Source organism: Dermacentor silvarum, chromosome 4, assembly GCF_013339745.2.
Source record: "Dermacentor silvarum isolate Dsil-2018 chromosome 4, BIME_Dsil_1.4, whole genome shotgun sequence".
Lineage (NCBI taxonomy): Eukaryota > Metazoa > Arthropoda > Arachnida > Ixodida > Ixodidae > Dermacentor > Dermacentor silvarum.
In genome coordinates this window covers 138,078,162-138,103,547 of record NC_051157.2, presented here as the reverse complement: position 1 = coordinate 138,103,547, position 25,386 = coordinate 138,078,162, and the positions used below count along the sequence as shown (strand labels likewise).

At 47.5% G+C, this 25,386-nt stretch overlaps 1 protein-coding gene across 4 annotated transcripts in view; it reads left to right on the top strand.

Annotated features, from left to right (window-relative positions):
* Positions 1–25,386, top strand: part of LOC119450658 (uncharacterized) — a 67,395-nt gene that overhangs the window by 27,783 nt on the left and 14,226 nt on the right. Inside the window, exons 5-8 of one of the 4 annotated variants that reach the window (XR_007466502.1) lie at positions 3,614–3,697; positions 7,459–7,558; positions 18,044–18,143; positions 19,466–20,061. Coding sequence is in view for 3 of the 4 variants with exons in the window: in XM_049666120.1 (XP_049522077.1) it covers positions 3,614–3,697; positions 7,459–7,558; positions 18,044–18,143; positions 19,466–19,733 (552 nt within the window). In the remaining variant the exon portion in view is untranslated. Of the gene's footprint in view, positions 1–3,613; positions 3,698–7,458; positions 7,559–18,043; positions 18,144–19,465; positions 20,519–25,386 lie in introns of those variants that run through there. The other 3 variants (XM_049666120.1, XM_049666118.1, XM_049666117.1) reach the window with 3 other exon arrangements.

Genomic DNA, 25,386 nt, shown 5'->3' with positions numbered 1-25,386 from the left:
TTTGCACCGAAGATCCGGTACGCAAAAATTCTGCTTTGATATAATGCAAATATACTCAGTCAAATAGCTTCTGTATTCCTTTGTAAGAATACTACGTCTGGGGCTGCAGCCAAGTTTTCTACTTCTGCGTCTTTTAATTGCACTCACGGGAAGCTATTTATTTTTGTGGTACGTTTCAGTCTGAACAAAAGTCGCACAAACACGCCTTTCCATGACATAGCTGAATAGGCTAAAATATTTCTTAGTAATGTCCTCATAAATGTTTGCCTTAAGAAAGAAATAAACTTTGAAAACACAAAGTTGGGTTTATTGTCTAAAATACATTACACCTAACGTGCAAAAGAAGTTTGGAAGCACGTTCGCATGTTCACGAAACCAGCCAGCTATTTTTTTTTAGGAAGACGTTGGTACAGTAGAAAGAAACGAAACAAGAACCGCAACTAAATGACCTGCGTTTCTGAATATGCCATCTGGCGGGAAACGGCCAAACTAAGCAGCGACAAAGTGATAAAAAAAAACAGCGGCGCCGCTGGCTTCGAACCTGCGAACTGCCAATCGTGGTATCAGCGATCCTAATCGGTGGTCGCGCAGAACGCTCGGCTATCGGTTTGAGTGCTGCCCGAGGCAAAAACTAGGTTTATATACGTACCACAGTAAATTCTGCGACCTTCTTATGAAAACTGCGATTTTGGAACGACTTTTTTGCCATTTCAAGAGTTGCTGCTGCAACTAGCTAAAAGCCGAGTCATTGAAGTTGATAAATCCCCAATAATACGTCGATCGATTCAATAGGCTCATCGCAAATTGCTTTTTACTGGCCAAAAAAGGCTCGAAAATTTGGCCTTTTCCATAGACTCCCATACTTCGAACTACGCCCGCAATTTGGAACGGGTTTTCTGTCGTAAGTAATGGTACCGCTTGCATGAGATGTCGGGCTATGCTCCTAGAGCCTATTTCCACGGTAATATTTTGAAAGATGGCTTCTATGATTAGTTATTTGGGAAAAACGACGCTCTCCCATAGAAAATGCGCAAGTTTTCAGAGGCGGCCGCTAGAGGCGCTGTTCGGTGATGTCCCACATCTATGAAGGCGATGATGCGCTGCGGTACATTACAGACGTTATCAGGCATAACTTCGGTACGAGAAAAAGCGTAGTTCAGACAACAGATCCAGCAACAACAGTGAGGCCTGAGAGATCAAAATTCAGCATAGAAAGCTTTTATTGGAAAAAGGCAGCAGAAAATGTCCCTAACAACACGGCAGCAGGACCCGATGAAATCCCAATACAGCTAATCAAAAACATCGGTCCAAAAAGCAAGGCACTGCTGACTAATGCCATAGAGCAAGTGATTAGAACAAAGAATATTCCCGTTGGATGGCGTGAAAGCAAGATGAATCTTATCTACAAAGGCAAAGGAGATAAGGATAAGACGAGCTCGTACAGGCCAGTTACAGTAACGTCGGTGATATATAGAATGGCAATGCAAGCCATAAAATTAGAACTGTCGAAGTGGGTGGAGGAAAACGGTGTATTGGGGGAACTACAGAATGGGTTCAGGCCAGGCAGACGCTTAGAAGACAATATGTTTGTACTAACTCAGTGCATAGAGATTTCAGTAGCTCAGAAAAGACCTTTATGGATAGCATTTCTAGATATTAAAGGAGCTTATGACAACGTAGACAGGGAATTGTTGTGGGATATTCTTCAATACGAAGGCATAGATGACGATTTCGTGGAGCTGCTGAGGGAGATATATCGAGACAACCAAGTACAAGTGGCATGGGAAGGCCGAAAAGGAAATGAAATGGTGGGAATTCACCAAGGATTGAAGCAAGGATGCCCTCTGTCACCATTGTTGTTCACGCTTTACGTCAAGGGCATAGAAAGACGACTGGAAAACAGCGAATTAGGTTTTGATTTATCCTACATGCGTAATGGACAAATGGTGCAACAGAAGATCCCTGGACTGATGTACGCAGACGACATTGTGCTACTAGCGGACAATAAAAAAGATTTACAGATACTTGCGAATATCTGTGGGAACGCAGCGACAAATCTAGGCCTTAAGTTTAGCACAGAGAAATCAGGGATTATGATCTTTAATGAGCACACGAGTAACTTCGTGGTGTCAATTCAACAGCAAGTAATACCCATAGTGAAGCAATATAAGTACCTCGGCGTACACATAAACGAAGGAAAGAATTACTCAATCAACCACCAAGATAATCTGAAAATAAAGGGAAAGCGGAATGCAGCATTAATGAAACACAGAGCACTGTGGGGCCACAATAAGTATGAGGTGGTGCGTGGAATCTGGAAAGGAGTTATGGTGCCAGCGCTAACATTCGCAAATGCCATTATATGCTTAAAATCGGATATATTGGCGGGTTTGGAAGTTAACCAAAGATCAGTAGGCCGGTTGGCTTTGGGAGCACACGGTAATACGACAAATGAGGCAGTGCATGGAGACATGGGTTGGGCCTCTTTTGAAGTCAGAGAAGCACAAAGCAAAATTAGTTTTGAAGAAAGGCTCAGGAACATGGATGAAAATAAATGGGCAGCTAAAGTGCACAAGTATCTCTACATGAAAAGCGTGGACACAGAATGGAGGAAGAGGTCAAGGAAGTTGGCAACCAAGTACAGGATAATCGAAACTGTAAATAGACAACCAGGGGTCATCAGAAAGAAAGTGAGAGAAATAGAGACCGTGAATTGGATGCAAAGAATGGAAACGAAAAGGACAATGGAGATTTACAAGAATGAGAAGAAAGAAATTAGAAGGGAAACTCTGTACGATAACACAAAGGGCAGTGCCTTGCTATTTGAGGCTCGAGCCGGTTGCCTAAGCACGAAAACATATCGGAACAAATATTCGGAATTAGATGAGACATGTGTATGCTGCAGTAAAGATCCAGAGACCACTCAGCACATCCTAATGGAATGCGACGGGATCCACCCAGCGAGAACCGTAGGTAACGTGCAACTCCCAGAAGCGCTTGGGTTTAAAGTGGAAGGAAACATAAACAGATCAGCCGTAGAGATCAGCAAGAGACGATTAGAGTACTGGTGGAAAAAAAGTAGGGAAAAGATGGATGCGACCTGATCTCTTAAAATCATAGGCAGCGGTACAAGGTAAATTTTTGAAAAAGAAAAATAATGATAGGTATACAAAAATGCAAGATAAAGAACATGTATAGTATACCTGATTAAATCAAGCAGGCTAGGTGACTATTTGTCGCCGCCCCGTTTCAAAGGGGATGCCAATAAATCATCATCATCATCATTCAGATTCCTGGTATTGCTACACTTTCAGTGTAGTGTCTTTGGACTGTCAAACTCAACTGCACTTTCGCACATTTCAGAAAGTTTTGTTATTCTGCTTTCCACCTCTTTAGTTCTTATTTCAGTAGCTCCGGCATTACACCAAAGATTTCTGCGTTGCCAAAATATTAACCTCGACAGCCCTGTGCGGAGTGATTGGTCGAGTTTCCAAATAAAACATTTTTTTATTCATATCATGTTCACTGGACTTCATAGCATTGGCTCATTTCTACTAATGCTTCGCGCAGCTGTATTTATTGTTTTAATTGTTTTTTTTTTTGCACTCGATAGGAAGACCTGAGGAACGCCGTCATTGTGACCGGCAGACTGCTTCCAATGATAGGCTTCCTGTTCTTGGCGTCCGCAGTATCCCAGGTGAGGTGGCCATTGTGCCGTTTCCATGGATAATCTCTAATTTTATAATTTGTTTAGTACATCGCACGCGTTTTGAATTTAGATCGTGACTGTCCGGCATTTTGAAGGCTGTAGTTGTCAGACTACAAAGCACAATAGAACGCAACAGTCGGCATCAATATGAAACGGAACACCTAAATTTTTTTAAACGCCCGTAAGGGCTTAACGAACACGCATTCCATAAAAGTGTTTCGCGATACTAAAAGTTCAACAGGAAATATGATTGTCATGCATCAAGTTCCTAGATTGAAACGCATGCATCCCGAGTTATGGTTCATTCATTCAAATAACTTTATTGTGTGCTCTGCGGTTTGGTGGGGTGGGCCTGGACCCCACCTAGGCTTCGGCCAAGGGTTGTTGGCCCTTGGCGGCTTCCTCGGCTCGCTGGACGGCCCAGAGTTGGTGCTGCACGTCCGACCTGAGCAACGTAGACTCTCAGCGCGCGCGGAGGCTATCGTTGTTTGAGGCGGCATCACTGTTATTGTGTAGTATACCCGTACATTCCCATAGGATATGCTCTAGGGTGGCTCTTGAGTCGCAATGTCTGCACTTGGCAGTCGTGTGTAAATCTGGGTGTAATAAGTGAATTATAGCTGGACTCGGATAGGATCTAGTTTGTAAGTGCCGCCATTCGACAGACTGCTTTTTGCTTAATTTTGGGTGAGGCGGCGGGAATGTGGGCCTCTGCAAGCTATGCTGTTCTGTAATTTCGTGAAATCTCGTCATTGGATCTTCCCACTCGTCGGTGAGGCGGGGCTAACCGAGGCTCGGTCCCTAAGCTCTCGAGCCATGCGGTGCGCCGCCTCATTGCTACCGTCTGGTATTGTCTGAGTGGGTGACCAGATGAGATGGACACTTTTGTCGGGGTTATTACCTGATATTAGTTATCGTTGTTCTAACAAAAAAAGTATGTTCCCTTTCATGTAGATGATGACGGTACCTAGAATCTCGCGGAGTGGTTTGCTTCCGCCACGTTTTTAACCTAAATAGATAAGGACGACTGGTATAATTTATGAATAGAATAATTAACAAAGTTTGCATAATTCTTGCGAAAACAATATCAAATGTTGATTATTTAGGGATAAACATCGCTAAGAGACGATGCACAAAACAAAATGCATATCCAACGCACATGTTGTAATCTATGTGAAGCGGCGCTGTAGTAAAGTGCTTAACTAAATGGTTTAGAACAAGCGGTGATGCGTACAATTTTATTTGCTTTCATCCTACGCAACGTGTAATCTCACGGAATGTTTCTTTACCAACCACAAAGGTCACAAATTGATTTTCATGCAATTTTTAGGTATATGCTGCGGGGTCTCAAATGTGCCCTTGAGACAAAGGAACGACAGCACAGTAGTGCAGACAGTCACGAGTGTCTTTATTGCACCTGTCGTACAGCGATATCAGTTCGCCCAATTACTACCAATATACTATGCCGATGGGCGCGGACGAATCGAGGAAGCCCGACTCACCGCGGCACGATGTCGAGCGAATATGTTCACCACCATACTGGACACCAACGCCTAATCGGTCGCGTGTACAGTCACGCGAACGGTGGTGCGTTCGAACGATCGAGTTCGTCCAGCACGGTGCCTCGCAAGACGGTCCCACACAGCGTGCCGACGCACACGCGACCCCAAACCAAAGAGGGAGAGGCTACTCCCTTTTGCACCCTAGTAACCCCGCCGTTAAGTGGCGTTAAAAGCGCAACACTCGCGCCATCTCTCGTACTATCCTGCAACTACACCGACCGCCTCCGGCACTTAGATACGCGGTGAAGCCGGATTACAGGAGGTACGGTAACCACGCGGGGAAAACAGCATAGGGAGCGCAACAGAGTCGAGCGCCCCATTATGCTCTGCGTCGTTCACAAGCTCTGCCGAAATGCAAACTCAAAATCGGGCGGATGCACAGTGTGTGACGTATACGAAGGCAATGTACTACGATGCTTGTTGAAGCAAGTATCGAGATGACAGGTGTATGCACAGAAAAGTACGACAAGTACGTATCGAGAAACATCTAGGGATTCTGCACCTCTTGCGTGACCGTGGGATATACCCACCCTGCAGGATTGGCCAAGAATAGGGCACACCCGCAGTGACACATACCTAATGGCTAACTCAAAGAAAATTAAATAAATAAAAGAATCCGTGGAATATAAATCAATATACTATTAACGGACCACTGTGCTTTAGAGGTATCTGTGAGCCGACATTATATGTACGGGTTTTATGCAGCAATCGTAGTGAGATATGTCCATTCTGGAGGATTGTCCAAGACTGGGCACGCACGCCATGGCCCATATTTAGTGGCGCAATCAAAGAAAATAAAGTAAATGAAAGAAGACGCTAAATATAATTCGCCATTCCATTAACAGATCAGTGTGCCTTCAGCCTGTCAGCCGGCTTTATATGTTAAGATATTAAGTAGGAAGTTATGTTTTGTTACGCACAACAAAGGTGCGCATGCTTGGTCAGTATACAAGGGCTATACGAGCCACTTCGCGTATCCGCCGAGATAGCGCCCGACCCAACAGCCCAGACGCCATGCCAAAATCGGGAAAGGGGCCAAAGAAAGCTTCGCCTTAAAAGGATGCGTTGTTATCCTGATGTTCGTGTGGGTTTCTTTAAACGCCGAAAAGATTCACAACGCAGCATGTACGTTGCCACAAAAAACCGGATTGGTTGTTTCTGAACCCCTTCTACAGCGTGTAACAAACCGCACTTGGCTCTAAAGGGAAAATTATTTTTTTAATAAATGATCTCAGTTAATTAACTAATTAGGCAGGAATATAAAAAATATTTTGAGGAGCGCCACTTGACGGAACCTTAAGTCGTTGGTTTCGCCTAGCTGCCGTTAACCATTTATTTCTATGCGAAAGGATCAAACGGGCCATTGAGCGAAAAAGCCGGCGTCTGTAGCAACGAAGCGGCACCTAAATTCCCATTGGCTGCGACTCCACGTCACGTGCGCACCTCGATGGAGGAGAGCGGGCGAAAGGGAACACCTCCTGCTGCGATGGCACGCCAGGTGTTGCGGTAGGGGAGCGGTCATCGTCGCGACGCCACGTCACCCTCGCTCTCGGCAGCCTGTGTTATCCGTGCAAGCTCTCGCGTGCGTTCTAACTTCGCCTCGGTAATCGCTATAAAGAAATAATCGCATTAACAAAACTAAATAAATTCGCAAGGAAAAACGATGGCCGCAGTGAGTTTTCGAACCTGTGACCCCACCATCAAAAGCCGAGTGTCTTACCAACAAGGCTAAACCAGCGCCTTCTAGAATAGCAGGCCTGTGCACTCTGCTTTATGACATCATGCTGCTTGAACCGGAATTTCCGTTACCAAGCCCGGTTTGATGAAAGCGGTGACGCCAAAATCACCGTGGCTTACTCGGGAGTGCCACATTAGATTCCATGGCAGTCGAGCAAGGTATACATGACGTCACGAATCGAAGTGCACCGACATTATGCTATCTAGGAGGCGTTGGCCAAGCATCTCAAAGCGCTCGCTTGCCCGCGATGAGTTCATAACTCGAAGGATCGCTGGGCGGCGTTCAATTGGACAAATAATGCTTTCGCATTCACAACTTATAAAAGTGCTCAGGTGTCCTCGGTGTTCTCTTTTTTTTAATCCTTGGTTGAAGTTACGTGAAACTACCTGCATATATATAATCTTTGTGTGTGAATATGTTAAATAGCTGTTACAATTATTTCCTTTCAGAGTTTATGCATTGCAATAAACCGTGTAGAGAGCTCACGAGCCGGAAATCATGCCAATCATGAAGGAACCGGCAATCCCGAGAAGGAGGAAATGAACACAAGTATGTTTTTTTTTTCCTCTGTTTGAGCAATCAATGGCGCCATAACTTGAACTGTCTTTGCGTGTTCTCGTTCCCTCTGCATTAGTCTCTAATGAAAGCTGTGCTTCGTTTTCGCAGTCCCTGCCCCTAAGCGGTGAAATACCCGAACCCGTGCGCCCTATAATTTTTGTCAATACGTGGTTATTAGTGGCGCATTTGAATGGCGCAGGCCTGTTGACCATGAACTGAAGACAGCTTTTAGGCTTACAGGGCTGTGGCCAAATGCCATTAGATCGCTTATCAATTATCAACTGATGCTTTCCACAATCATGTCTTGCACATGCTAGTAAATGACATTGAACTTCCTCATCGGCGAAGTCATGATTAAGTCGCGTCATAATTAGGTCAAGTGGACCTCGTGGTTAAAGAACCACGTCTTCGCCACACCAGACAGATAGAAAGAGACATGGCGGAGTTTATGAACATCATCCCACTGATTGGCAGAACTGACTCGCTCATAATCGTCTAGCCAGTCTTCCACATCCTCTCCGTGAAGACCCGCGAAGAGATGGGGGTCACGCTGGGGGCTGTTGAAGATAAAGGAAGGGGTGACTTGCGATGTCGGAATGGTGGCAATAGGGGCTCCAGGCTGCACGTCCTGCGGCATGTCCGCTGATGGTTGGCGCAAGCGGCAACCTGAACGAAGATCCAGGAGGCAGACCGGACGGCCAGAGCACGTACGACCGAAGATCACACTCCACTGTGGTATATGGATGTTGCCCTCTGTGGGAGCTAGCGCAATGATGTTTGAATATGTTATGCACTAGTTCGGCCAGATGTCTCTGCACGTCCGCTCACGTGTGTGTGCGGAACCAATCAGAGGATGGCACCTGTTGGGGCGAGTCTTCGAGGAATAAACGGCCGCTGGTCGGCCGAGTCTGCGTTTGGGTTTCCCGTGAACCAGCAGCGTTCTCTTCCCTCCCGTGTCGGCGAGCCGGGCGTTCGCCGCGCGCTCTCTGGACGCCGGGCCCCCCGCCTGCCGCCACCGACACAACATCCACCACTTGTGACGTCTCGGTTGGGACGATGTTTATTCGGTTCGGGACCTCGTCAGCGAACCAGCGCTGCACACACTCGATGATGATGATCACATATGCAGGGGAAGAGAAGGATAGGTAAAAGTGTGAGGATGAAGATGATAATATACAGATGAAGGAGATGTGCGTAATAAATGCCCTTACTAAACTGAGAACTACCAGTGCCATAAATTCATGCAGAGCGTATTTTGTACCGTTATACTGTCTAGTCGCAAATGGTGAAGGAATGGCTTTAATTTCGATCAATCTATGTTTCTCTTCAGCCAAAGGCTGCAAGTCACCTTAAAACACACAGCGTACCTCAGGACATATATGGAGTCCCATGTTATGTTCTCATGCACTTGCCTTGCGGCTTCGTCTGTTGGAGCCTTCTTGGGGATATTTCGGGGCTCAGATGTCCGTATAAACGTTACTAAGTGCTTCGTATGTCTTGCATTTTCACTTTAGAATATCGCATGGTATTACCGAGTTCTGCGGACATTTGTTGGCTCTTTCAAGAGATAATACTGCCTGGGAAACAGCAGAGGATGATCCATATTCTCGCTTCTTGTACTGAATTTGTGAACCATCACAACGCTAAAATGCTGAATCTACTGAGGTTTGAATTGCACGAAAACCAATACCGGTTTTCTTCCTCTATTTTAGATGACCTACACGGACTTAGAACGCCGACTTTGACGAGAGCTATCCGTCAATATAACCCTGTTATAATAATTGTAACACAATGCCACTTGTTTTGCTGAAAACAGCAAAACCTCTTTTGGCTAAGTACGCACTAAACTGATTGAAGATCTATTTACGGGACTTGGAATTCTCTTAGATAATGATTATTATCTGCGTTCCAGACTTGAATTTCTTGCAAAATCATTCCAATAAAGGGGATGCTATGTTTGAGCTACAAGGCTAGCATCGCGGTCAGACTAAATTAAAGGGTACGCTGTGACGCCTGTGATTGTGTGTGCATTTAAGGCTCAAACCTTCGGCGATGGGGGCTCAGCGTCTGCGGCGAACTTGTGCCGAGCACGAAAGCGCGGGATCTACTCCCGTCTGCAACCAACGCCTTTATATTGGGATTGCATGCGGAAGTGGTCGCTTAACGATATCTCTGAGGTTGTCTATTTTGGTGCCTTCAGCTACAGCGTCCCTCATAGCGCTCTGCCTGTAGATATATGGGACGAAAAACTCCAAAAGTTCATTTTGCCGCAATTGCCTCGTCTTGTAATCACCCATCTAGATAAGTTTAGTAGTCCGAGTCGCAAATATTCTATGCCACGCATAAAACATTGCGTCTAGACACAGCTATAGTCACTTTTATACATAGCAGGCAGCTCTGCGAACGCTACGCAAGTAGTGCGGCCATACAATGGATCACTCCGCGCGTTTCCCAGTGCAGGTGCTCTTAATCTGCGACGCTTTCTAAACAATAAACTGTTTGTTATATTACAATTATAACTTGTTGACGCGAGTTTATATATGAAATTACGCGTTATTTGAGCACCTTCGTGCTTCCGGTATGCGGCGCACTGTTTTGGTCGCGAGTGCAGATGATGCGTTGTGGCCGCCTGTCGCAGAAATACGTCACTCCGCTCGTTTGGTGGTAAATAGGATTCAGCTTCCGACGCCTGTCGTGTAATGAATACGTCATCTTTTGCTACATAAAAGTATAACCCTAAATTTTACATCGAAATTTGTGATGCGCATGCCTATATATTTATTTCATATATGTGACGAACTATTTTTTGGTCGTGGAGGCGACCAGAGAATCTTCTCTAGACTTCATAGCGTAGCCTGGTACGTATGAAACCTAGTATAGGTAGTTAGCTTAAGGGGCGGTCACCTACACGTCCCATAGGGGCCTGAGTTTCACCAGCTACCGACCGACCACGACGTTTCTTTTGCTCCGCCATTTGGGGAATGAGCGGCTCTTGTACTATCCTCGTTGACTCCTTTTGAATTTCTATTGACCTCCCGTGGTCCTGCTATAGATGACAAAGCACAGTCTGGTATCTCTGTATACATATTTATATTTGTCACCGAGGCCAAGAGTTCAGATACAATGCAAACATGCGACATAAACTAGCGCTCCTCCCGTCTTCGCACTCTCAACAATGTGACGTTCCCTGTCACGACGCGCAGCGCTTGCTTTTACTGCGTAAGCTGTTATGGGCTCATTCTAATAGCCGTATCGGTTCTCGTTGTTGTTCGCGGCCGCGTAACCGCTATCGCCCGAAATACGAAAAAAAGTACCCGGTTTCCGCCGGCATTGAACCCAGGCCTGCTGCGTGGGAGTCGGATACTTTACCACTGAGCCACGCAAGCGCTTGCTATCGGTGTCTAAAAAAGCCCCTATAAACGCGCCCTAGGCAGGCGCGCAGGCACGGACGATCCAAGTCTCTGCCAGTATGGTGGTGCCATCTAGTTAAGGCGCCTGCAAAAGCCGCATGCACATGCGCAGACGACGAGATGCGATTCAGACGAGGCGCGCAATAAACGCGATCCCGATGTGAGATGTGCGCCACGTATTCTGGGTACCTCTTCGGTACACGTTATGGCGTCTCCTCGCAAGGTACGAACCGCTGCTGGAGAAGCGAATCGTAGAGTTACGTGCGCGGCTATAACGAAGCATCATCGGGCTCAGCAGACTGCTGTGCAGACAGCACTACAAACCGCAGCTCGCCGTTGACGCCGGGTGGACAGTTGAGATCTCTCTCGGAGGCGAAGAGACTTTTCCGCGAAGACCCTGTTGTGCGTGATGCCGAAATTGCTACTCTTAAGACGCTCCACCAGCTTACGCTGTGACTGTGCTGCGTGTGCCGCGCAGGCCTGTGACTTTTTTGTGGAAGTCCATAACAGGGAGAATAGAACATTTTTAACAGCGGAGCTATTTAAGCCGGCCGTAATTTGTAGCGCGGTAACAGCAAAAAAAATTAGGACGTGGGCCTATCCTGGCGGTTGTGCTTAGAAAGGGTCCAAGTGCAATGACACATACTCCTGCGAACTAGCGAAGCTCAGCCTAGCTAAGTCTAGATAAGCATGGTTGGGACAACTTAACCTGAGTCAGTCATCGATAGCCAATTGATAGCCAATCAAAGCTAATCGATAATCGATCAATCATCAATAAGTTCCGGAAAATGCTGGGGATGACTTGGTAGTGCTTAGCCTAGCCCAAAAGCCAGGACTAGCTAGGCGCCCATCAGCTCCACTGTCTCTTTAGCATTGCACCTCGAGTGCAAGCTACGCTAACTTTTTTATATATTTTATATTTCGCTCGTCATGAGATGCAACAAGCTCATGGTAAACCCCAGTCAAACTCTAAGCCAAGCAACTCACTTTTCGATGCCAAACCTGGAGCACATAACTTCGACGATCCCTGTATCACCTCCGTCGCTTTCCGACGCCCTACGTTGTACACCTACAATCGTACCTCTTCGACTTCATTTTCATAGCTTCTCCAGGCACCATCAATCTCAAGTTTTAATGCGATCGTCAATTCTTAGGATACGTATTCCACGCAATTTCCGGTAGCTATCCATCTAAGCGGAGGAGGAGAGTATCATGAAAGCGTGAGAGGAAAAGCGTAGTGCAGCGCAAGACGGGCTTTGCGGCCATGATGGCTGCGAGATGGCGCCAGAGTAGCGTGCGTCGTGTGTGTGGAAACAGGTGCTGCGTGAGTGGAGGTCTGTCTGCGGCGGCTGCTGTAATCGCGCCCACGTGTCACCCACGCGCTTGCTCTCGTGATCTACCGATTAGCTAGGCATTCGCTCCATACTTATAACGGTGGTAATGTTTCTTGATGTCAAAGGCGCATATGATAATGTAGCACACCAAGCAATCCTCAAGGCATTGACCGATGTGGGCATTGGTGGCCTTGCCCTGCGCTGGATTCATAGCGATTTGGAGGATAGATCCTTCTTCGTGCTTACAGAGGATGGAATGACATCCCTCCATTTAACCAGCAAAGATGTACCGCAAGGCCGAGTATTAAGCCCCATGCTCTTCAACAGCACTGTTAGGCCTCGTTCGATCATTACCAAGGATGGTCCAGATATCCATCTATGGTGTCCGGCCTGACACATCCGCAGATACGAGCGAGACTGCAGAAGGCACTCACACAAACGTTGTCTTACCTGCATATTAAAGACCTTGAACTATCCTCAGAAAAATGCCGATTAGTCGCATTTACACGCAAAACAATGACTTCGTATGTTATATGCATAAATGGACAATTGCTTACGAAACAAAGCGCCCTTTCCTTCGAGTCATCATCGACCATGATTTGTCTTGGACGCCACATATTTCATATATCGAAAAGAGGTGGACTGCAATAGCTCATATATTCAAGTTTGTCGGCGGAAAGTCTTGGGGCGCATCTGTACAATCGATGATACAGCTGTACCGTGCATTATTCATGGACGTCTTAAGATACGTACAGCCTGCCTGTGCTGAGTAACACTAGTAAAACGAACCTTCGCACACTCCATAGTATACAAGCCGGAGTTCTTCGGACGTGCCTCGGCCTGCCTAAGTGTGCATCCACTGCAGCCACAATCGCCATAGCGCGTGACCACCCTATATCAACGTACATTGCGGTCGACGCTCTAAGAGTGCACATTCGGCATGTCGCAAGGGTACCGTTATTCGTTTCATGCTCTTTCACCAACTTGCTTCGCTGCAAACAACTAGGCCGCATACGACTTTTAGCCGTCTTCTGACTACTTACAGAGCACCCCTGCCATCGAATTACGTCCCAGCAGCATGGCCTTCGTTGCCACTGTGGTCTCTACATTCACCTCGAGTATGCCTTACCATTCCAGGCATCAAGAAAAAGGCACAAATGCCGTCAGCAGCATTGAAGCAGGCAGCATTATTGCTACTCCACGAGGTCCACAGTGACCGCTTACATGTTTACACTGATGGGTCGGTCATGTACTGCAGTATTTGTCCCAGCAAGATCAACAGTGAAAACATTGAGGACATCGCACCTGACATCGACGACGGCTGTCGAACTTGCAGCTCTGCGCGCATCAATTTAATTGATCGATCGGGAAACGCCCCAGAAATGGTCCATCTTCTGCGATTCCAAAGCCGCCCTCCAGAGTTTGCTCTCTGCATTACGCCGTGGACCCCACGAACGACTTGTCGCGGACACACGAGAAATTCACCATCGGGCAGTTGACAAGCGACATGACATCATATTTCAGTGGTTGCCAAGTCACTGTGGTATCCTTGGAAACGAGCAAGCAGACGCAGCCGCTCGATATTCACATAGCAGTTCCGATTGCGTCACTATCCCTATGTCCAGAACAGACGCAGCGGGACAGCTCCGTACGCTTGCTCGCGAGCTTACGTTATATCAATAAAATTCAGCAGACTCTACAAACCAGCATATTTATTCCCTGGATCCTGATATGAAGCTCCGCCTTCCATATGGCTTACCACGACGGGAGGTAACTCTCATTTGTCGCCTATGGCTTGGAGTAGGTTTTGCTAATGCGTACTCCTACCTTATCGGAATGGCCAAAAGTCGAGATTGTGAAGTTTGCGGATGCAGAGAGACGATACCGCACCTTCTGTGTGATTGTCGTAGTTTTATTGCACAAAGGGACGTCTTCCGCACCACGCTCTACAAGACTGACAGACGTCCCCTTACGGAAGCCCGAATTCTTGGACCCTGGCCCAGCCGCGACGTCGGCATGGACTGCTTTTAAAGCGTTAGTGCGCTTTTTAAAAGAAACAGGACTTGTTGAAAAACTATATGATGTGTAAACTGATGCGCACTTTTACAGCGAAGCTGTTAAGGGCTCACATTTCGATCGTCGCGTCCGGCAATAGAAAAAAAACCCTAATTGGCCGTATGCTGTATGGGTGAGTGAAAGCGAACAAGGGCGAGGGGAGCGAACGCCTGGCGGAGAGCTAACGCGACTTATGTGCAAGTGAAAGCGTGTGAGGGCGAGGGACGCGCGTTTTCACGGAGAGCGAACGCACGGCGGAGAGCAAACGTGACTTATGTGCGAGTGAAAGCGCGCGAAGGCGAGGGACGCACATTTTCACGGGGAGCGAACGCACAGTGGATAACCCGCCGTGGTTGCTAAGTGGCTATGGTGTTGGGCTGCTGAGCACGAGGTCGCGGGATCGAATCCCGGGCACGGCAGCCACATTTCGATGAGGGTGAAATGCGAAAACACCCGTGTGCTTAGATTTAGGTGCACGTTAAAGAACCCCAAGTTGTCCAAATTTCTGGAGTCCCCCACTACGGCGTGCCTCATAATCAGATCGTGGTTTTGGCACGTAAAACCCCATAATTTAATTTTAATTTTAGCAAACGCGACTTCCCAGTGGAGGGGGAGCGGTGGGCGAGGAAGGCATCGAGGCAGTGCCTGAAAAAAAATTGTCGCAGTTTCACCCGAAAGACGAAGCATCAATTGCGATAGCAAATTAGCAGAGAGCTAGCTATACGGAGTAAGGATAGTAGTTTCATCAGCTGTATAAGCTTGCACATGCAGCAGCACCAGCAACGCGCAGAACTGTTGTCGACGCCGTCGGCGTTTTGCCCGCGCTCCCACTGAACGCGCGCGGCGTTCTTATATAAATACGCATTTGGTGCCGCAGCTAAACGTCGCCTCCCCTCTCTCTCTCTCTCCCTCCCGTCCCCCCACAACCTTTTGCGCGACGGAAAAAGTCGCGTTTGCTCTCTATATATGGGAAGGAGGAAAGAGACGCTTAATTCTGCAGCCCTTCAGGGAGCACGGCGCAGAAAGCGCGTTTGCTCTTCGACGTGCGTTCGCTCCCTGTGAAAGCGCGCGTCTCTCGCGCCCTTTCGCTCGCACATAAGCGTCCGGAGCGCGGCGACGATTTCATCGCCGTTGACGTCATAGGGAACCTCACGGCGACGACGACGGCGACGACGACGGCAAATCCACTTAATTGCTATCGCAATAAAACTGCTCGTAACCGTTCATCCGGATGCCAGAGTGGCAAGCGGCACGGGTCCCAGGCTACTTCCAGAGCATGGCCGTACCAGGACGAAACGCGCAACTACACTGTAGCGCAACGTTGCTTCGACTGCGCACGGGCTGTGTCTGGACGGCGGCCCGGCTGCACGCCAAGGGACGCTCCAGCACACCGGCCTGCGAAAGTTGCGGTGACCCCGAGACCCTCGAACACCTTCTCTGTGCTTGCCCCTGGCACAGGACCGCTCAAAAGTCATCACTGCCTACAGACAACAGGGTCTACCTGCTGCGACAACCAGCGACCTCCTGTTCCCATCGTCTCCCCACCTCCGAGCTCTCCATAGCCTCTTTGAGTTTGTGGAGTCGAACGGGATCACCGCCCATCGCTAAGCGCTCGCCCCCAGCAGGCCATCGCCTTCATCACCGACCTCCTCCGTGATCGGATGAGACTACTGCTAATTCTCCTTCTCTTCTCTTCCCTTCCTCACATCTTCATCTCCCACTTCCTCTTCCCCTGACGCTGCGCCGTGCTCCCTATTGGGCAGCTAATAAAATAAGCGTCATTTTCCTTAATAAACCACCACTACTATACTACTACTGTGCGTGCCCGCGCTCCCACTGCGGCGCATGCGCGCAGCCCTGCCGGCCTCTGCCGCCGACTCTCTCCATGGGCTCTCGCCCACCTCTCACCTAACAGTGTCGTCAACGGCGTTTAGCCGTTCGTCACGTAGCCAGCGTTTTCACAGCGGTTGTGTGCGGTCACACAAACAATGCGCACAACTGTTGTCGACGGCGGCGGCGTTTTGCCCGCGTTCGCACCGAACGCGCGAGGCGTTGATGACGTGTTTATGAAGAACTTGCCAACCTTTGCCGTACACCCTATGGCGGTGTACTGTAGCTACCATAAGGCCATGGTACCTGTGGTCACTAAATAAATGAAAACCACCGGATCATATATATTTCTCGTTCTTTAATAGTTCAAATATCCAATTACACCATCACATCTTAATGGTCATAATTGGAAATACATAATTCCCAACATAGTACAGCTTCGCTGGTCTTCCATCTCCACCCTCACTTCTTGTTTTTCTCCTCCTCGCATTAGGGAATCGTAATCATCGGTGAACTTTTTTTATTGCGATAGCAATTATATGGACACTCAAAAGCAGATTTCTGCCGTCGGCGTCGCCGTCGCCGTCGGCGTCGCCGTCGCCGTCGCCGTCGCCGTCGCCGTGAGGTTCCGTATGACGTCAATGGAGATGAAATCGTGGCCGCGCGCCGCCGAACGCTGTATGTGCGAGTGAAAGGGCGCGAGGGACGCGCTCTTTCACGGGGAGTGAACGCACGGCGGAGAACAAACGCGCGTTCTGCGCCGTGCTTCCTTAAGGGCTGCAGAAGTAGGCGTCTCTTTCCTCCTTTACAATCACCATATATGTAGAGCAAACGCGCCTTCTTCCGATGCGCGAGAGGCCGTGGGGGAGGGGGGGAAGGGGGAGGGAAGGGAGGCGACGTTTAGCTGCGGCACCAAGTGCCTATTTATATCAGAGGCTCCGGCAACAGTCACCAACGCCGCACGCATTTTGAGCGAACGCGGGCAAAATGCCGACGGCGTCGACAACAGTTCGGCGCGTTGCCGGTGCTGCTGCATGTCCAAGTTTATACAGCTGATAAAGCTAATATCATTACTCCGTATATCTCTCTACAAATTTGCTATCGCAATTGATGCTTCACCTTTCAGGTGAAACTGCGACAACTTTTTTACTCTCTACACAATGATACTAAAGTAAGGCGCGTAGGCAGTGCTGTTGCGAATATATAAGCGATAACACTATACCATGTTTTCATTGCATGCGGTTTCAGCTACCAACCTTCTCAGCCCGATTTTTTAAATTTCACGTCAGTACGCAAAGGGCCTACAATAGCGTTGGTGTCCGCCAACGCTTGGGTACTTAATGTAAGACTCTTCGATTACAAACAGAATTTTCAAACGGCTCCGGGTGTTATAATTGAAGAGCGTCTGCGAGCAGTCCTAGACTTACACTGGAACCAGCCCTTTATTCAGAAGTAAGCAGGAATATATACACAGCCGAAACGTATATACAACGCCTCTTCTCGGGGGACAGAAACTACAGCGAAACCGAAACTGAACTAAATCACAACACCGGGGCTAGGCTGCTAGATATAGGTAATCTATAGCCGGTTTATAACCTGGTGTAGTTACAAATGTGTATTTTACAGTTTCAATTAGGTCACTATTGCAAAGGCAGGTGAACCTACGAAAGTGAGGAAGCACTCCAGCTGTTGTTGGTTTGTTCGCGTTTAAATTAATTGTAATAGTACTGTCATCATTCTAAGTGTGTCCGGGCTTAAATATTCACCTTCTAACTCAAAATGACCGGAAATTCATTCCACCGGGGCAAACAACTTCCAAAAGCCTTTTCTTTTTTACCACCTTTCAGTGAACCAAATTACCGCGGCCATGAGCAAGAGTAATTCCGGGAACGGCAACGTCAACTGCTCCAACTTGCTGTCTGGTCAGCCTCAGTCGGAAGGAAACGGGTGAGCTTAATAAATGTTTTTGTCGCCACACGCGCGAGCACTGCTCAAATGCTGAATGATACGAATGAAGACAACTGTCTCGCGTGACCCTCGAACCGCTGCGACATTTGTCGGTTTACGAGCGTCTGTGTGTCGCCTGTGTTTCCACACGATATAGATGGCTCGCGCTGACGTCATGGTAGCCGTCATGCTGGTGCGTCTATTTGGTGATAAGCTGTGTCTGCGACTTCTCGTGAAAGCTATCGATGAAGCTTGATGAGTCGGATTTTATTAGCACAGTTAACATGAAAAAAAGATGAAACTACAGCGGTACAGGAAGACAGGCGCAAGCGATTTGTTGCGACTTTCGTTAGAAACATATGTAATGAAGAAGGACCTGCACTTGCCCTGTATTCTTTCGCGTGTTTTGTGTGTACGTGTGCTGCCCAAGCATGCATATTATGTAATGCGCACAAACTGATACGTACATTTTCCTCAATCGAAGGAACGTATAACTTATGCACATATGAGAAATGAATCCGAGATAGATGTAAATCAAAACTACACATGTGCATTATTACACTCTTGTATCAGCAGAAGTCTCATTCGGACTGGCAACAATTGTCGGCAGCCAAGAGCGCAAACATGTAAACATGATTTTACTAGTCTATGGGCGCCTTGCACCCTCACTCACCTTTGTTCTCGGCAATAAAACATCGACGCTTTCACGAGCAGTTTGGTTCATGGCTCTGAGCAAGATGCTCGTGTGTCCAATGAAGTTTTCCTCCGATCATTTACTTTACTTCATATGTTTTTCATTGCGAGCCTGTTTTACGATAAGTGTGTAGCGTCTAAGTCGGATAAAATCTTATGACTCGTTTGAGCTACCTAACCAGCGTGAAATTGTTGCCGTGATAAGTAAATGGATACGAAAAATTATTTCATGTTTTCGGGAGCTTTAAGATTTCGTTTTTGTGTACGGGATGCCTGTAACGCATAGACGGGCATACTTTTTTATACAGCAGAATGTTTTGGACTTACCACATCTTTTGTTTTGTTACTGTAACTTTTTAACTTCAATTGTGTAAACTTCTATGTTATAATTTCAAAGTCATCTGTCGCGGTAGCGCAGTGGCTATGACGTTCCGCTGCTGCGCTCCAGGTCGTGGGTCCATGCGGCTCGTACTTAGGTTTAGCTGCTCCTTAATTAATCCCAGTTGGTCCCCCACTACTGCGTGCCTCATAATCATATAGTGGGTTTGGTGCGTGAAATATAAGGATTTATTTCATTAATCTTTATATAAAAATTTGATGTTTTAAGCTGTTGGCATGTTCATTCACAGGGTATATATCGTCTCGAGCACGACGCGAATGGACTCTCTATCGGTCACGACCAAAACATCATTTGAAATGGCCAGCACCGAAGTGACCCGAGACGCGTTCAGCGAGGTTACCACCGCTGCGCCCTTCCGGCAGCAATCGTCCGGCGGAGAACCAAGACTGGAGCGCCCAGAGTTCAGCGGCTACTACGACAACGAGGAAGAGTGTAGCCCGCGCTTCAACGTCTTGCCAGCATTTGCGACTGTTCCTAGTGCTCCGTCAGTGCTATGAATATCGGTTAAAGCAGGAAATGGGCTACACTAATAGAGTAAGGTGCCCCACAAGGGATGCTGAAGCCTTAATGCAGCCGTTAGAGCCTCCTTGCTCTTGGCGTAGTTATTGATTGGAGTCCTGTCGTAAAAGAGGCGAAACTAGCCGAATTTGCGATAAAAAATGCGCGTAACACTGCTGGTACTTGTAGAACCGGTATAGTCGGGAAATACTGGGAGCCCTTATCTTTGTTTTGAATGCAGTAGCATTAACTCTGCCATGTGAATGCCTAGAATAATACGTAGCAACCAGCAGAGATTCTGGGTTAATTGCTCTCGATACCGATGGGGTATACGGGAGAAGCTTCAACTGTTGGTGTTTGAGTGAAGCGATTAAGGCTTAGCCGGTCTTGGTCGCCTCATGCTGGTTTTGTAACTGAAATATCAACAGGCGGTCCTTTACGCCACAGGTAGCATGCGATTGCAATGTATGTCACCTATAGCATGCGATTGCAATGTATGTGCAGCTGCTCGGATAACGCAAGAAACGAGTGCCTCCTTTTTGATTTTTAGTCTCCATTTTTGCACGGCAACTACTAAGAAACACAAATGCGGGTCAAAAACAAACGAAAAACAAAAAGATACTGTCTGTTGTTTTTTTTTTTATCATTGGCATACGAACCTCAAGACATAAAATGCGCTGGTTTACTTACTTTCATGAAGCAATAAATTTGCATAAGGAATGTTTCATGTCTTTTGCGTGCGCGCTGCCTGTTTTAAACGACACGGCTGCAATATTGAATAAAGACAAAATTTTTAGTTTGTCGTCTCTTTAACGTCATATTAGATGTTACTGTTTTCATATACGTGCGCTATAGTGTCACTCGCGAGGGTTTCCATTAGCAACATTACGATATTCTTAGAACTAACGTCGATTATTTACCACAGTATATTTAATATGACTTCTTCGTGGTATTATTGCCTTTGTGCTTCCTTATTTCCTATGAATTCTGATCACGGTCGGCCACGTGGTATCACTGATGCGTGGATGGGTGCAGTGGTCGAAGCCGCACATTGTGATCGTCTTGCCCGAAGCTTTGCAAGTACAGCGGGATAATAGGAGATATAATGCGACAAAGGCGCAGTTTTTGATAGAAGCAATGTTCATTTCTGCCCTTTTAGCATGTCGGCGCCACCGCGCTGTTCGAGATAAAGCCCTGGATCTTCAGAAAGTAGCGAAATGATTTGATCTCGCCGCAGAGCTACGCCATCGGTGATGGTGATAATTTATTCGCATTCCCTTCTTCTTTCTGGGGTTTTATGTGCCAAAACCAGTTCTGATTATGAGACACTCCGTAGTGGAGGGCTACGGAATAATTTTGACCACCTGGGATTCTTTAACGTGCACTACAACGCAAGCACACGGGCGTTTTTGCATTTCGCCTACATCGAAATGCGGCCGCCGCGGCAACAAAATGTGAAAGAATAACAGCGCTAAAAGGCAAGGATGAGAGGGCGACACCCACTAATCAGAACAATTATCGGTATCGATATTCGGTATCGAGAATCAATAATCCGTACCAACTAGCCCACTAAATAGCCTTAACAAATAGTTAGCTCGCCAGCTTGATCTAATCAAGCAATCTATTGATATTTATCAGTCCATCATTTTTTCTGTGTCCTTAATATTTTCCCCCTTCCTTAAAACATCTATCTACCTTGTTTATTTACCAATGAATGTAACGTACCAGGTCCTGTCAATTTCTTCCTCCTTTCAAAACGAAGCTGATAATGGCTATTCCGTTCACCGGCTTCCGTTCACCGGCTTCCGTTCATTGGCTGTTCGTGGGGCTTAGCGCCGTCTGCGTGAGGAGGGAACACTTCCGGTGGAAGAAAAAATAATGTGACGTCATATTTGTTAAAAACAGAAGGGACGTCATTTTGTTCCCAAAGGCGCGAAATTTGTTTTCGGAGACCTGCCATTACAGCTGTATATTCAAATGCCCCGACACTCGACTTGATGGGCGTTCCGAGCTTTCAGCGCGGAAACCGATGCAGGAAAAGGTCACCCGTACGGGTGCCGAAATCGCATCCCTGCACAGAACATACTTTCTTTCGAGGCCGACGAACGCTTTGGGCGTAGAGTGCTCGTCCTTTCGTTGGACGCCAAGCCCGTCGGCCAGCGCTGTCGCACGAAAACAACTAATGTATCTGGTGGTCGCAACTCACTACTTATGACTGCACAAGTTAAGAAACAATGAAACTACCCGCGTCACTAAATTTATGCAAACGTCGACAAGCAAAACAACACAACATTTGACGGGGGCGTATTGTAACAGGTGAACTTTACAAGCGCGCCTTTCTGCACACTACAACAGCTGCTTTGCATTGCAAGTGATAGCGGCGTCAAAGCCCGCCGCTATCGATGGGCGCTCTTACGGTGGGCGCTGAAAAAAGGTATTTATTGATAATAATCAAGTAAAATAGAGTTCCCTCTTCCTTTATCGTCATGAGTATATAAAACTGATTAGGAATTTTATTTTCGTTGAATGAATCTAATTGTGTCTCTCTTTAATTATAAAACGCTTTTTTTCTTTCCCAATGTTTGTTCCCTCCAAACACAGTCGCGCTTCAATCGCTGCTCCCGTAACCACCCTTGCTGATGTCGGTGACAATTCGTTCTGAACCGCTTTTCGCCCGAAGCTTCGCCGCCTATGTGGATCGACCTTGTACGTGGTGCTCTCTGTCCCCGTACAGAGATGCTTGGCAACGCTAAAAAGATCACATAGTGCGACAGTTCACTATGAATGAATCTAACTTTTCGGCGCCGCCTACTTCGGCGTCAGCGTGTTTTACAAAGTTGACCTTACTACTTCGTCTGTCACCGTGCAAACTTCCCTACTTGCCCTTTGTAAAGCTTGTAAAGCATATCTATCATCATGTGTGATCAGCAAATCTCAACGTTATCTCCGCTTATATCCCCTGCACGCATTCTTGATCAATGAAAGGCAGGGGGCTTAACCAGGACAGCCCGATTGGCTACCCTGTACTAAGGGAAGGGGGAGCGGGGAGCCCATAAAGCGACATCCAAGGACTGTCCCAAAATGGCAGGTCAGATACAAATTCTGAGAAAAAAAATGGTGAGAGGGAACTCCACGCACAAGGAGGCTGCCGATTCCGTCCGTAAGAAAAGGCGCCGGTTGCGGCAACGGCGTCGCCGCTCACAGAGCAAGTCCCAGGGGAAAGGGGCACTTCCTTTGAGTTCTTGGATGCAAAACGGGCCACAGTGAGAGCAAGGCCAGCACGCACAAGATGCGCCTCCCCCAGTACCTCCGCGCCCGTCAAGGAATGAAGCGTCATCCAACGTGAGTCCAACCTCTTCGGCTCTAGAGTGGCCTTCGCTACCACAAAGGGCTTCAGGTGGAGATACTCCTTCGGCGCTCCCCAATAGCCGGGAGGGCAATCAGAGGTTCGGAAATGAAAAGGTGAGAGACATGCTTATACAGCTAGTAAACACTATGCGTATATTGCTCTCCGGGTTGGCAACGCCAACTGCACCATCTGTCGTGAAGGCGTTAGATGCTATGGAGCCGCTATTAGCGGCTCTAAAATAAGGGTGGCAATCATGGCTCTCACAATAAAACACTGGACATTGGAACAGATGCATCATTCTGTTATAATGCAATGGAATGCTCGAGGTCTATGCGGCCGCATGTCTGACTTTAGGCAACGGGTTTTCAAATAACGCTTTCCAGTGATCGTGCTATGTGAGCCAAATCTCACGTCGGAATTTCGCCTTTCTGGATGCGTTAAGCTCTGGTCACGTGAAGATGGACACAAGAGCAAAGTGTTAATGTGTATACGCAGCGACATGCATCATGACGTTTGTTCGGCCCACGATCACTCCACATAACAGCAATGAATAAATGTGTGTGGCACTAAAATATAAACTGCTTGTGTTTTCGATCATCGGCGCCTACATACCTCCTAGACAAAAACTTGGCCTCTCCTACCTATCCACTGTGTTGCAACGTTCCCCAGGCCCTCATGTTGTTATTGGAGACTCCAATTCTCATCATCCTCACTGGTTAAGTGCCGCAATGAACTGTCGGGCTAGGAACTTGATGGACTTCATAGACACTTAAGGTCTAGCTGACTGTCATCGCCGATGGGTCTCCCACTTACATCCGCAGCACTACCTATGGAAGTTGCTTAGACTTCACTATTGTATCTCAGAGCCTCCTGCCCTCAGTCAGCTGGTGATTGGACATAGAAACGCATGGGCGTGATCATATACCAACGTATGTGCAGATGAAGTGGTTTGTGCAATCAACTGCATCTGCTGTACGCTGCACTGATTGGTCCACATTCTCTACATGTGTCGAAGAGCATTGCGGAGACATCACTTCACTATCTGATATAGAAGAAATTTTTGCATCGTCAGTGCAGAATACAACAATGTTTATCAGTGCACGTACATCCAGAACGATGATTGATATTGAATATGAACGGCTCGGCGCATCCGTCGTAGAGCGGAAAGGAAGGTTAGGTGAACTCAATCGTCATTAGACCTTGTCTTATGTCGACGAGCTCAACGAAAAATACGGCGTCACCTTCAAAAAATGGGAAAACAACGATGGAGGACCTTCTGTTCATCTCTGGATCCTGGAAAGCCACTTTCTAGGACCTGGCAGATAGTACGAAGCCTTCGTCCTCCTCCTCAGCAAAAACATCCTTTCCGTGCTCTATAGCACTTCACCAATCTCTGACGGAAGTGCAGGTTGCCGAAGACTTCTGTAAAAGAGTCACCCATACCCGTATTTCAACATGTCCAACATTGGATCGACCCGTGCCCCCTCCTAAAGGTGCTCGTCTTGACCTTCCTTTTACGATGCCGGAGTTGGACGCTACACTTGCTGCTTTGAGACGATCTTCTGCACCTGGACCTGACGGTATTTCATATACTGCTCTGTGCCACCTTGGTGTGGAAGGTCGGAAAGTCCTGCTGTCGCAATATAACGCCACGTGGTCATCCAGTACAGTCCCGATGCAGTTGAAAACCAGCCGTGTGGTGGCCCTCCTAAAGCCAGGAAAATCGCCTTAGGAAATGTCAGCTTACCGGCCAGTAGCTTTAGCTAGCTGTGTCGGTAAGGTGATGGAATGGATGGTGCTCACTGGATTAGAATGGTTCATGGAAAAGAATGAGCTTTATCCTGAAATGATGATCGGATTTAGACGTGGGCGGTCTGCAATAGATGGGGTCATTGATCTCGTGTCCACGATCGAACATGAAGAAAGGCGACACCGACTTGTAGGAGAATTTTTCTTAGACATAAAAGGAGCCTATGACAATGTACTGCACGAAGCCGTTCTTGATGCCCTCAGTAATTTGGGCATCGGCGGCCGTCTCTACATGTGGATTGAAAATTGCCTAAATGGTCGTACAGTATTCATGTCCACGAATGATGGCGAAACGAGAAGACACGTTGTGGTCCGTGGAGTGCCTCGAGGAGGAGTGCTCAGCCCGACTCTTTTCAATGATGCCTTTATTGGCCTTGCGGAAATAATTCCTGATACAGTACGCATCAGTACCTACGCCGACGACATAGGCATATGGGCGTCCGCACTCACGCGACCGCAAATTTGTGCAAGATTGCAGCGAGCTGTTTCTTTAA